General features: G+C 50.4%; 1 protein-coding gene across 1 annotated transcript; it reads right to left on the reverse strand.

The window, feature by feature from the left end:
- Positions 1 to 5,637: 5,637 nt before the first annotated feature.
- On the reverse strand, positions 5,638 to 6,840 carry S1PR5 (sphingosine-1-phosphate receptor 5; the record flags this gene model as incomplete). The annotated part of the gene is made up of 1 exon (XM_080930692.1): positions 5,638 to 6,840. One exon carries the CDS (start codon positions 6,838 to 6,840, stop codon positions 5,638 to 5,640), a length of 1,203 nt encoding a protein of 400 aa, XP_080786818.1.
- Positions 6,841 to 13,818: the final 6,978 nt, after the last annotated feature.

Here is a 13,818-nt window from a genome sequence, read left to right on the forward strand (position 1 = left end):
CCGGGCGGCACGCGTGGGAGGAGCGGGAGGGCGGAAACGGGCGGCGGGCACGCAGAGGCGGTTCCAGCCCTTCCTGCAGGTGCCGGGCGGAGGGAGCAGGGCGTGGGTCTGGGCGGCCCCAGGAGCCTGCCTCCGGGCCAGGCTGTGCAGGACGCCTGAAGCTGAACTTCCCCGGCGGACCCTCCCACGCCCTCCGCCGCCCAGCCAGCCCCCGCTACCTGGTCGAGATGTATATCTTCTTTTGAAATAGCTTTTTAAATGATTTTTATTTCAGTTTGTGTTTCACTTTATGTGTGAGGGTGTTTTGCCTGCATGCATGTCTGTACACCGTGGGCATGCAGTGTCCCCTGAAGTTACAGGTGGTCGTGAGCTACCATAGGGATGGGGGGAATTGAACTCTGGTCCTCTGCAAAAGCAGCAAGTACTCCATCACTCCAGCCTTATAACTTCTTTTTGAGACAGGCCTCATTACACAGCCCTAGCTGGCCGCGAATACATAGAGATCCTCTTGCCTCTGCCTCCTGCTTGCTGGGGTTAAAGACTGTGACATCACGCAGGGTTTTGTGTTCATTAATTTGTGTGTGTGCTTGTGTGTAGAGGTCGGGAGACGACTGGACTGATGGAAACGGATTCTCTTCCCTTGTGTGGAGCTTGCAAGGTGCAAGTCAGGTGCTTCAGCCACACACTTTCGTCACGCCTCTCTTCTCTCTGTGTGGTCATTTTTTCATGAGAGGAGCGGCATTCATCTGAGGGTGTTGGAATGCCCAAAGCTTCCTCTTTGCATTTCTCATTAAATCCCTATCTATCTAACTAACTAGCTAGCTACATATGGCATTGTGAGAGAAAATTATTTTCTTGAACTATCAAGATGGCTCAGTGGGCCCTGGTACTCACATGGTAGTAGAAAACTTACTCCTCCAAGTTGTCCTCTAACCTCCACACGCACACATAAGTTAAATTTGAAATATAAAGTTCGTTCTCACTGGTGCTGGAGAGGTGGCTCAGTGGTTACAGCACTGACTGTCCTTTCAGAGGACCCAGGTTCAGTTCCCAGAACTGGTATTAGGGTGGAAATGAACGCCTGTAACTCCAGTTTTTCTGGCCTGCACAGGCACCAGAACCATATAAAATAAGTTTAAAAAGTTAATATTTATGATTTGACTGATTGATTGGTGCAGACGGGACGTCGTTTTTACCGGAGACTGGCTTCGGACTCTGAATCTCCTCCAGTCTCCATCTACACGGTGCTGGGATTACAAATGTGTATTCTGGTTTAATTTTATTTATTTTTTATTTCATGTGCATTGCTGTATTGCCTGAACGTATGTGTATAAGGGTGCTTAGTGGATCCCCTAGAACTGGAGTTACAGATAATTGTGAGCTACCATGTGGTTGCTGGGATTTGAACTCAGGACCTCTGGAAAAGCAGTCAATGCTCTTAATCTCTAAGCCATCTCTCCAGCCCCAGCCAGTGCTCTTAACAACTGGGCCAGATCTCTCCAGCCCCAGCTTTACTTATATTTGTTTGAGACTGGGGTTTCACTTTGTACCCCAGACTGGCCTTGAACTCATAGTAATTCTCCTGCCTCAGCCTTTCAAGTGCTGGTATTTTTAATATAAACACCACGCTTTGCTATATAATTTTTAAGTAAGTACTTATATTTAGCAGCTGAATAAAGAAATGTCCAGTGGAAACTATTGTGATCCATGTGGGAAGTTCCTGGAGACCCCAGGTGAATTCAACCTTTTTAACGTTCTGGACTTGGAACTAAATCCAGTAAAACTGCAATCCCAGGCTTCTTCAGAGGTGGCGTCTCATCACACTCAGCCATGGTGTGAATTCCTGCCCCACTGGCTAAGACCACATGTTCTGTTTCTCAAAATCAAGTCTATAGGCCCTGTGAGCTGGCTGTGGAGACTTATCAAGGCTCATTCATACGGACACAGCATGATTATAGGACGGTATAACTATCAAGGGACTCGCCCAACTCCTGCATCGCTTTGTAAGCTTCTGACTCAATAGCTGGTGGTACTTCTGTAGTGTGAAATACTATACAGCCAGTTAAAAGAAGCAAGATGGGGCTGTGTGATTTCAGCTACTCTGGATGCTGAGGCAGGAGAATGACATGTTTAAGGACACTTTGGATAACAATGAGACCTTGTGTCACAAAATTATTTAAAAAGCAAAAGAGAGGGCTAGAGAGATGGCTCAGCAGGGAAAAGCAGTTAACTGCTCTATCAGAGGACCAGAGCCTGGATCCTAGTACTCACACCAGGTGATACAGATGCCTGTAGCTCCAATCCCAGCAATGCCCTACTTCTAGCTAACACACACATGTACACATACACACATGTACACATACACAATAACACACACACACATACTTAGAATTTTTTTTTTAAGTTAAAAAGCAAGCAGGGGTGGAGAGATGGCTCAGTGGTTAAGAGCACTGGCTGCTCTTCCAGAGGTCCTGAGTTCAATTCCCAGCAACCACATGGTGGTTCACAACCATTTGTAATGTCCTCTTCTGGTGTCTGAAGACAGCTACAGTGTCCTCATATACATAAAATAAATCTTAAAAAAAAAAAAAAAAAAAAAAAAAAAAAAAAAAAAAAAGCAGGCTCAGGCTAGAACCCACCACTAGGGGTGAACCTAGCATGTTCGAAAGGCTGGGTTTCACTCACAGAATATGTCCGGAAGTTCTTTACAAGTGCTTTTTAAATTTAGTATTTAAATAGAAAACTGGGTACTTTTTAAATTTACTATTGGAATCTCTAAGTTCCCTATTGTCAAACCACCGAACCAACACACCAGGAAAGATATGAGAAGCTGTGAGAACTGTGGGGAGGATTCCTGGGAGCCAGCCGGACCGTGCTCCCCCCCCCCTACCAGCTCTTCGCGATTTCCTGGAGGAAATATTTGTTTTTGTGCAGGTTGGCCTGCAGTCCCCAGCCTGAGCTCATCCCCTGCATCACTCGCTTCCACGCTGCTTACCCAGTATTGCCTCAAGGAGGCGCGCTGCATCTTAACCAGCGGCCAGAAGCAGAACCCAGGCAATTTCCAAGGCAACTGCAAGGTGGCGCCCGGCACTTTAAACCGCAGCCAAGGTCCTTCTTTCCCATACCCTCACACAGAGTCACACACACACACACACACACACACACACACACACACACACACACACACCACCACCACCACCACCACCACCCGTGCCCGCCCACCAGCCAGGCAAGTGCCAGGGATTGTATGGCAAGACACAAACTAGAGCTCTGTATTGCCACACAGGCAACAATGCTGAGCTTTCCTGAGAGTCTTAGTGTAGTCTAGCCAGACTGCCCTAAGAGCAGCGAATACTAGGCAGGCCCCTCCTGCATGAGGGCCCCTAGGGTAAGCCTTACTAAGACACTGGGACAAGGGAATCAGCGTTAGTTTCTTCACCTACCAAATGGAGGCTCATTAGCTCAGCGGAGCTCTTGCCTAGTTTCGAGTTCTGGACTTTATCCCAACACAGCATAAGCCAGGTGTGGCAGGCCACACTTTTGTTCACAGGAAACAAAATTCACAAGTACATAAGGTCGTTTTTTGGCTTTGTAGCATGTTTAAAGTCAGCCTGGGTACAAGAATCGTTGTTTCAGTGTGGGGGCTGGGTAAGTGTGCTCAAGCTGAACCTGGAGTGCGAAAGAGCAGCCTCAAACCATGTGAGTTCGTGGACCTGCATATGGCACAGAGCAACCGCATCATCAGTGTCAAGGACCTGGCGTCCAGCCAGATGAACATGGCCGAAGTTGACAAGATCACAGGCAGGTTTAATGAACAGTTTAAATCATATGTTGTCTGCATGGAGGGGGGCGCAGATGGGCAGGGGGGTGGGTGTGAGGGAGCACTATTTGCAGGATGGGCGACTCAGATGAATCTGTTCTTGGATTGGGGAAGACTGATGAGCAATCTAAAAAAGCTTTTCGTCATAGGAAATCGGGGGATGTTTGTCATAATTAGTGAGAAACCAAAACAAACCAAACTGGGGGGGAGGGCGTGATATGTCTCAGGGGATAAAGGTGTTTGCTGGCAAGAAGAACAGCCTGAGTGGGATCCTTAGGATCGCTGTGCTGGAAGGAGAGAACAGAAGGCTGTCCTTTGACAGCCACACTCCTCCTGTGGCCAGTGGGTATACACACACACAGGCACAGAATACATAAGTAAATAATTGTTTTAAACGCAAGCACAGAATACAGAGTAAATAAGAGTTTTAAAGACGCCGTTTCACTATGTACAGCAGACTGGCCTGAACTGATGTTGCTGTAAAGTAAAAGCCTATCCCATGACCCCCCACCCAAATAAAACTCCTTTAAGTCCAGCACTCAAGAGTTCCAGGCCATCTGGGGCTGCACAGTGGGGCTTCTCACAAAATAAATGAATATAAACAATTTTAAACATTTTAAAAAGATTTATTTAGCTTATGTGTGTGAGCGTGTGTTCATTCTGTGTGCCGCAGGCACGCCTAGTACCCTTGGAAGTCAGATGACAGCATCAGACACCTTGGAACTGGAGTTGCCAATGGTTGTGAATCACCACTTGGGTGCTGAGAATGGAACACGGGTCCCCTGCAAGAGCAACGTGTGTTTTTAACTGCTGAGCCATCTCTCAACCCCAATAAATAAACACTTTTAAAGATGGTCACAGCTTTCTGGGGAAAATAAAAAATAAATAAATAGATGGGGTCTAGGGAGATGGCTCAGTGGTTAAGAGCACTGGTTCCTCTTCCAGAGGTCATGAGTTCAAATCCCAGCAACCACATGGTGGCTCACAACAATCTTCAATGAGATCTGATGCCCTCTGGTGTGTGAAAACAGCTACAGTGTACTCATATACAGAAAATAAACATTTTAAAAAATAAATAGATTAATGTATTTATTCTGAAAGATCACAGTGAGGACAAGTGCTTGAACTGTTTTTATTGTGGTTGTAAGTTGTATGAAGAACTTGTCCACACTCTGGAAGTTTGGCAGTTGATATCTGGCTAAGTCTCCAGAGCCAAATTTTTGTACCTAGGCTTACCTTGATGCCTGCTCCAAGGCTCTGCCTTACTCTGTAGCCAGCCACTCCTCCTGCCAGCCCTTAGCACACTCCATCTAGACTTCACCTGCTTTTGAGCGTACTTGGAGCCTCCCCTTTATCCCTTCATCTTCCAGCTATCCCCTTGAACTCTGGTAGTCACAGGGTACCTGTGGAGGTCTGAAGCCAGGAGGGCCCCTCCTTTGTTTAGAATTCTCTGAGGTTCCCACTTCATTCAAAGCCAAACCAAAGGCCTTCCTCAGAACCAACAAGACTTCCCTACAACCTGCCCTCTCATTTTCGGTCGCCCTACTCGCTGCTCCTCAGTTTCTGCTGCAGCCACACCCACACCGGATGGCTCCCCTTCAGGGCTTCCCAGCTCAGGTCACACCACTTTCTTCTTTCCCTTACAGTCCATCTCACTCCTCACGAGCATTTTTTTCTTTTGTCTGTTCCTGTTATGCGGTGGCCAATTCCTTTCCCTTCTTGAATGTCCCCTCTGTCGTTGGCTGTTTCCTACAGATGATGCGCTTATTTGGCAAGTCAGTCTGCACGTGCAAAGGGCGACAGCAGGTTGGGCAGCGTCAGTCTGTAACAGCGGTCACCAGGGTCCGGTTGGCGGTTGTTGCTCCAGGACTGGCAGTGGAACCGCTGGTGTCCACCCCATTCCGCTGGGAGGACGAATGTTCTGATGGGCTAGAGCTGCGATCCAGGGTTGGTGGCAGGCAGCTTCTCAGGCCGCCACCTGAAGGCCCGGCAGCACTGGGGGATCGCTGTAAGCTGTTGGAAGAGTCTTGGTTGCAGGGTCCGCGGCCACAGCAGACCAGCCGCAGGAGCGCGTTGCGCAGGTCTCGGTTGGTGAAGGTGTAGATGATAGGATTCAGCAACGAGTTAGCCATGGCTAGACCCAAGAAAGGGTCGGCCTGCAGGAGCACAGGACACGCGCGGGCTGGGCACGCGACATCCAGTAATAGCAAGAGAAAGAGAGGCCCCCAGCAGGCCACGAAGGCCAGGAGCACCACGCTAAGCGTGCGGAGCAGGGCCAACGACCGCGGCGTGTGCCGGGATCGCGAGGAGGAGGTGGCTCTGCGGGACCCAGGACCCGCCCGCAGGCGACGTGCGTTGGTCCGCACCTGACAGTAAATCCTTGCATAGAGCGCACAGATGGCAGCCAGGATGCCCAAAAAGGCCAGCACGCAGAAGAGCACATAGGCCTTGGTGTAGAGCGGCAGCACGGTGGAGCATGCTTCCAGGTGTCCCAAGCAGTTCCAGCCCATCGCCGGCAGCATCCCCAGCAGCAGCGACGCGCCCCAGGCGGCCACCGCCATCGCCAGCGTGCGAGCTCGACTAGCGGCGGGCGCGGGTCCACGACGGGCCATGGTAAGGTGGCGCTCTAGAGCAATAGCCAGGAGGCTCAGCACCGAAGCGGCGAGCGCCACAAAGACGCCCCCCTCGCGCGCAAACCAGAGGGCAGGCGACAGGCGCAGCGTGAGCGGTCCTGACAGCAGGATGTTGATGGCGTAGGCCGCCCCAGCGAGCAGGTCTGACAATGTGAGGCTACCCAGGAGCAGGAACATGGGTGCGTGGAAGCGAGGGTGGCGGCCCAGCACCAAGAGCACAGCCAGGTTCTCCAGCACAATGAAGGCGCACACAGCCAGGCACACAGCGGCGTCCGCGCGCAGGCCGGCGCCAGGCTGGTAGCGCGCCCCGCGGAGCTTGCCAGTGTAGTTGTAGTGAAGGACAATGACCTCGCTCACCGGCGCTGGCCGCAGCAGCCCGGACTCCATGGGCTGCCCGTCGCCCGTCGAGGAGATGTACCTGCTGTGTCCTGCCGATGGTTCACCGGAGCACTGTGCAAAAGTCTACGGGAGGCAAGGACAGTCAGGATCTAGGAATCCTGAAGAAAGAACCCTGGAAGAGGGTCCCCAATCCCTGGGCCTCCCCACCACACCGCCTAAGGTCTTGAGGAGAAATGCCTGGCTATGAATACTCCACATAGAGACTATCTGGAAGGACCAGCCTGTCATCTTGGTGGCTCAGGCCTATAATTCCAATATTTGAGAAACAGAGGCAAAGGTTCAGGAGTTCAGAGCCATCCTCAGTCTGGAGAGATAGTTTAAGGACTACAATCTCTTGCTGCTATTCCAGAGGACTCGGGGTTACTTCCAGGACCCACATCAGACAACTCAAAACTGCCTGCAATTTCAGCACCAACGGATCAGCCCCTCTGATTGGCATTTGTGGACCAGTATGCATGCAAACTAAGAAAAAAAAGTCACCTTTAGAAGCAAAAGCAGCCCTGGCTAGCGAGTCCCAGGCTAGCCAGCTTGGGCTAAATGTCCAAAACCAAAACAGCACTTAAAACTTGCCTGTCACCAAGCCTGGTGACTTAAGTTTAATCCCCAGGTGGAAGGAGAAGACAAGTGATTCCTAAAAGCTGTTTTCTGACCTACACAGCACACAAAATAAATAAATAAAATTAGTAAAGAATTTATTTTTTTTAATTAACCATGATGGCCAGGTACCTGTAATCCAGCACCCCAGAAATGGACATCGCAGAGTGGCTATTGGAAAGTCGGAGGAGGAGTGAGCTGGGCATTTGGTGCACATCTGTCCCCCAGCAATTTCGGGGGGGGGGTTAAGTCAGAACCTCAAGGTTATCATTAACTACATAGTAAATTTAAGGCCAACTTGGGCTCCAAGACCCTGTGGCAAGATTAAATAAAATAAAAAGGATCTATGATAACACAAAAGCAGAAAAATATCCAGATGCATACACATTCATAAACAAACGAGAATCCAGAAAACCACAGCTACAAGCACAGAGACACCAAACAAGGAAGGGGGCACTACACAGCCAGGACACAGATACACTGGCCTGGCTGGGGACCTGTAGCTAAGGTGAAAGACCATGTGCTCCAGTTCCAGCACTGGCTTTCTCCCCACTCCAAAAAATGCACACACTCTTGTAACCAACTACGGGAAAACATGAGAGTACATTTCCACATGAGACATTCACATGCAGAATCAGTGACAGAAGTCACCACAGGGGCTCAGCCCTGAGAATGGGTCTCACACCCAGTAGCACAATTTCACAACCTCCACCCACAACCACTCTGGGGCCCAGTGCCCCAGACCGCACAAGAGAAACACATAGGCTTTTCCTTGTTTGTTTGTTTCTTTTCTTTCTTTAACTATTGCTTGGGTGGTGGTGGTGGGCATGGCTTTAATCCCAACACTTGGGAGGCAGAGGCAGATGGCTCTCTGTGAGGTGGAGTCCAACCTGGTCTACAGAGTGAGTTCCAGGACAGTTTGGGCCACACAGAGAAACCCTGTCTCGAAAAACAAAGCACAAAACAACGAAAGAAAAGTTGTTTCCTTAAAGTGCCAGTGAGAAGGTTGATTCCGGTCACTCATGGCACAGAGATCCTCAGGAGACACATGTCATTAAATCACAATGACTCTTCTAAGAGCCATCTACCTTTTATCAGCGATTCTTCCCTTAGTCCTAGCTTACAAATAAACAAAAGCAGGTTCCTAAAACATTCCTCCGAAAAGCTGGCCAGATGGCTCCGTGGGACAGGAGCGCCCATAAGTCTGGAACCCACACAATGTAGAGAGAGAACCCAACCCTCTTGGGCTGTCCTCAGACCTCCACATTTGTTATGTTTGTGGCATGCATACATTCACAGACCCACCCACACTTCCACCAACACACACACACACACACACACACACACACACACACACACAGAGTAAATGTGATTTTAAAATAAATTGTTTTTGAGATAGTCTTCCTATGCAGCCCTGCCTGGGTCTATACAGACCAGGCTAACCAGAAACTTAGAGACCCAACTGCTTCTGCCTCCCTAGTGCTGGGATTAAAGACACACACATGTCACCAATGTCCTGAATTTTTTTTTACAAAAAGAAATGCCCTTCATAGAAGCCTTGGACACACACACACAAAGAGTAAGCCTCAGGTACCCCAGGCTGGCCTCAAACTATATAGCTGGCAGTTATATTGAAAATTGAAATTCTGATCCTCCTGCCTACCTCCTGAGTTTGGAGGTCACAGGAACATGTCACCACTCAGTTTATCTGAACTTGAATCCCTGGGCTCTCTGCATACAAGGCAAGCCTTCTTCTACCAACTGGCCCAGATCCTTAGACCTCTTAGTCCCATTTTACACATGAACAGAAGGAAGCTCCAGAGAAATGCCTTACACAGAGGTAGACCCAAAGGCGTCCATCTCTTATACAAAGACAATCCCACAAAAACAGTGGCACAGTTTCCAGGACTCTCTGCTTTGAGGATGAGAAAACCCAGGCCCAGGAAACAGATTTCTCAGTACCTGGAAGGAAGGCAAAGGGACAAAGAGGAGGTGGCAGAGTAGCACAGACAGACTGGGAGGTACCGAGCCACTCGGAGTACCAGAGAGGCATCAAATACAGAGGTACAGGTTAAACAGCTTTCTCACTCAAGAGAGGGTAGGACTTTTGTACCAACACCCCCAGTGGCCTGACATGCCTGGAAACGAGAGAGAGTGATATCAGGAAAAGTTTGAAGGAGCCCGGTTGAGCTGGAGGGTTCCTGGGGTCCCCACTCCCTTCAGCCAGGGGACCTGTAAGTATCCCTGGAGTTTTCAGTTTTCTCTGCTGGGAGTCCCATAAAAGATCTAGAAACCTCTGCAAGGAGCGCTGTGCCTTTCCAGCCTTGCAGTCTCTCCAAAGAGTCCCCCTTCCCGCAAGTTTCCCGCAGTGCTAGAGACACTCACCCCTGCGCCTGGGTCCGGTCATGCGCCCTAGGCGGTGCGCCTGGGAACACTGGACGCCTGCATTGAGGCGGGGCTGGAAGTGGCAGGCAAGGGCGGGCCCCCGACGTCGAGTACCGGCGAACGCCCGCAGTTGCCCCCTCCTTCTCCCAGCCCGGGGTTTGCCAGCCTGTGCCACCCGCCGCGGCACCGGAGAGCGCCTCAGCGGCGACTGGTACCAGCAAGTCCTAGCTTCTCCCTATAGTCCCCTCCCAGGGACACTCGGGGTGGGAGGGCCCAGAATCGCAGGAAAAAACGGGCTTTTCTAGGTGAACCACTCTCCTACTCCAGATAAAAGGTCCTGTCTGTGCCCTGATGTCTGGACCCCTGAGCCTGCATCCCAAAGACTCCTTAAGGGCGCAGTACCTAGGCTCAATTTACGAGATACTTTTAGTGGGAGCGGCTGCTGGAGTCTTCTGGTCCTCACCAGGTGAGGACAGGTCTCTCCTCCACAGCGCGGGATCCCTCCCTGCTTTCCGACCATTCTGTGAGGCAAGGGGGGAGGGGCGGCTATAAGAGAGATAGTGGAGGTGGAGGGAACTTCCAGGTCCCCAAATAAGTAGGATCTGACTCCTCCCACTCAAAGGCTTCTCTGTCTCCACCCCACTTCTTTCAACCTTTAGGATCTAAACCATGGAATATAGCACTTATGTTTTTGGCATCATGAGGCTGTCTAGGGCACAGATTATTGACAGTAAACACTTCTGAATGAGTTAATAAATGATAAACGAATGTCTACTCGCTATGTCTCTCTCCCCTAGGGTCACTTTAAAAATTTCTTTCTTTCTTTTTTTGTTTTTTTGAGACAGGGTTTTTCTGTGTAGTCCTGGCTGTCCTAGAACTCACTCTGTAGCTGACCTCAGAGATCTGCCTGCCTTTGCTTCCTGAATGCTGGGGTGAAAGGCGTGCGCTACTATTCCTAGCTTTAATTTTTTTTACAATTATGCTTATGTATGTGTGCGCACGCGCGTGTGCGTACTATGTCATGTGTATGGAGACCAGAGACGACATATCGGAGTTGGTTGTCTCCTCCATACCTCTTGTGGGTCCGCAGGATTGAACTCAGATCCTGAGTATGTTTTATTCAGTGATCCGTCTTTTTGGCTCCTCTCAGAACCTCGTGGTATCTGTTCTCCCTATCTCTTTGTGTGTGTCTCTCTTCCTCGGTCTGAGTCCTCTCCTACACCTCCCCCAGGCCACTTCTCCTGCAGGTCAGTCTCAGCTGGTACTACCCGCCCCCTCTCTCGCCTGGCTCTTTTAATTCCCACAAGATCCCTGCCAGGGTCCAGCTCTTCCAACTTCAGATCTGTGCCACAGTCCAGTTTCTGGTGACTGTCTGAATGACCTTCCTGGAGACCGTACCCTTTGCCCAGTGTCACTCCAGCCCCAGCTGGCCAGCTATGGGAGGCAGGGTGAGAGGTGAGTACTTATTAGAAACCATACAGAGAAGTCATAGGGAGTCTAGAGTGGTTGCCGGTGGGAAGAATCACGAAATGTCCCAGGCTGGGTCATGCCTCTGTTGAATCCCTTGGGAGAGCTCTCTAATGTAGACCCCTGTGGGATCCCCTTGGCTCCAGGCCCAGCTGTTCCAGTGGGCAGAACCGCTCCTACCATGCACCTGACAGCATAGCCAATGGGATGTATGGGTTGGGCCTTAAGTGCTGGGTTCCTGACAACTCCAAGACCAGGCACAAATTGGGGGGAGGAGGGAAGGAGGGTGCCTAGGAAACGAATTCCTGGGGCCTCGCCTTGTAACCACTTGGCCTTGACAAATGGTCTTCTGTATCAAAGGGGAAGCGGTGTGGTAGGTGGCTGCTTCACACCTCCCAGGCGACAATATCACCCCGTGAGCCCTGCCAGGCACAGTGGGACTCTTCTGGCCTGCTGGTGGCACTCCTGCAGGTGCCTTGCTTTCTTTCCCATAGACTAGGTAGGATCCTAGGACTTAGGCTGCAGCGACCTGGACAGATGTCAGGAGATACACTGCCCACCCATGCTTCTGTCCCTAATTTTCACTTCACAGCTGGAACCAACATTTGTTGTCACTGGGATTGGTCTCTGCTCCAAAACCAGCCACGATTCCCTAAATCTCTTAGGCTAAGTAGTCCACTCAGCCTCACGTCTTGATATGTATACACCCTAACTCACTCAGTCCCAGCCCTACGCCCTTCTTAGTCTTCAGAGATGCCTAAAACCTTTGAGCCTAGGCAATGAGATGGCTTAGTGTTTGCTGTGGGTCTACCAGATGGCTCAGCCAGCTACCAATCCTGACAACCTGAGTTGAGCCAAGTCCAGAGAGTTGTCCTCTGACCTCCACAGGGGCACTATGGCACTGGAATATTTGCATACGCACATGCACATCTCTGTGCGCGTGTGCACACACACGCACACACCAAATTCTAACACAGAGAACAATATCAACAACAAAAAAGACAAAGCGAAACATTCACTTCTTGAGAATCAGCTGGCGTGCACTGTTTCCCTGATGCTCATGGACCCCTGCACACAGCCCTTTTATAATTTAATGGAGCCAAGGCAATGCAAAGTCTGTACAATATGGATCCAGAGTCAGTCATGTTAAGGCTGCTGGAATAGAGACATTTCAGGGTTCCCTACCAAAACACTGACTGTGCATACAGCTGGAGTCCTGTAATTTTGAGCATGGGCACTATTTGCCACCACTGTATCTCAACAGAGGAATCAGGAGGGGTGACAACTGCACCACAGGCATTCACAACACCACACCCAATTCCCACTTCCACCCGTAGATACAGCTAGAAACCAGCCCTGGCCCCCGCACTCCTGCTTCAGCCTGCCCCCAGGCTTGTCTGGGCCGTTCACCTACCCAGCCTGTTCTACGGATGATCCTCAGGCACAAAGCCTACCACACCCATTCTGTGCCCACTCTCTAGAAGGCAGGGTGGGGCCTTGCCAAGGGACAGAAGGGTGCCCACCCCCCCCCCCACAGAACGCCAGAACAGGCAAGGGACAGCTGATTCTCACTCCCCAGCTACCTTCTATAGGCCCCAACTTGAACAAGGCAGGGAAGTGTAAGCTTGATTTTCATAGAACCAGAACATTTAACTGGTCAGGGTTTGGGGGTCAGCAACGTAGGAGGAATGCTGGGGTTTGTGCATGGCAGACAAGCGCTCTACCAACTGAGACCCAGCACCAGGCCCTCGGTAGTTTGTTTCTTATTAGGGATCTTGGTGGTCTCCAAAACCAGAGGTGGGGCTGAGGAGAAGGTGACGTGGCGCTGGGAGACACACCTCCAAGATGCTGAGTGAGCTGGGGAAAGGCTCCACCTCAGGCTTGGAGAAAGCTGCAGAGGAAAATCTAACCTCATCTACCCACAAGGGCTCTCTTGTACAGCTCGGGTGTGTTTCGAAACAAAAGCCAAGAACTTAGGAGGGGGAGGAGATAGAGTCCTGATTGTTTCCTCCAGGTGACCCTTGTGAACCCCTTCCCTTCCAAGTACTGGATTTGGAAGTCTGGCAGCTCTCTGGTTCTCACTTCTCATGCTGGGTGAGAAAAGAGAGGACCGTCACACAGCAAGCTGGGAGAACACACGCAAAGGCCCGGAGGCTGCATAAACACCTACAGTAAGAGACGCTGAATTCAGTCTGGCCTGAATTCAGTGAGGTTGGCTTAGGGCAAGAAAGGCCTAAGGAGTGTGACTACCTGCTCACTGTGTGACTGGGCACTGCTAGATCAACCTCTCTGACCTCAGTTTGCTACCTGTGAAATGGAGAAATATTACAGTGGTTGTTGGTATCCGACCCCTATCATGTCAGTGAGAGAAAGGCCGAAAGATGGTGAGTTCAAGGCCAGCTTGGGCTAAGTCTCTTGTTAGAAGAATAGATGCATCATGACACACATGAATTTGTTCGTATACATTACATATATACTCGTACATTATATGTGTGTGTGTGTAATATCGGTGTAGTCCTG

This window comes from Micromys minutus, assembly GCF_963924665.1.
Source record: "Micromys minutus genome assembly, chromosome: 16".
Lineage (NCBI taxonomy): Eukaryota > Metazoa > Chordata > Mammalia > Rodentia > Muridae > Micromys > Micromys minutus.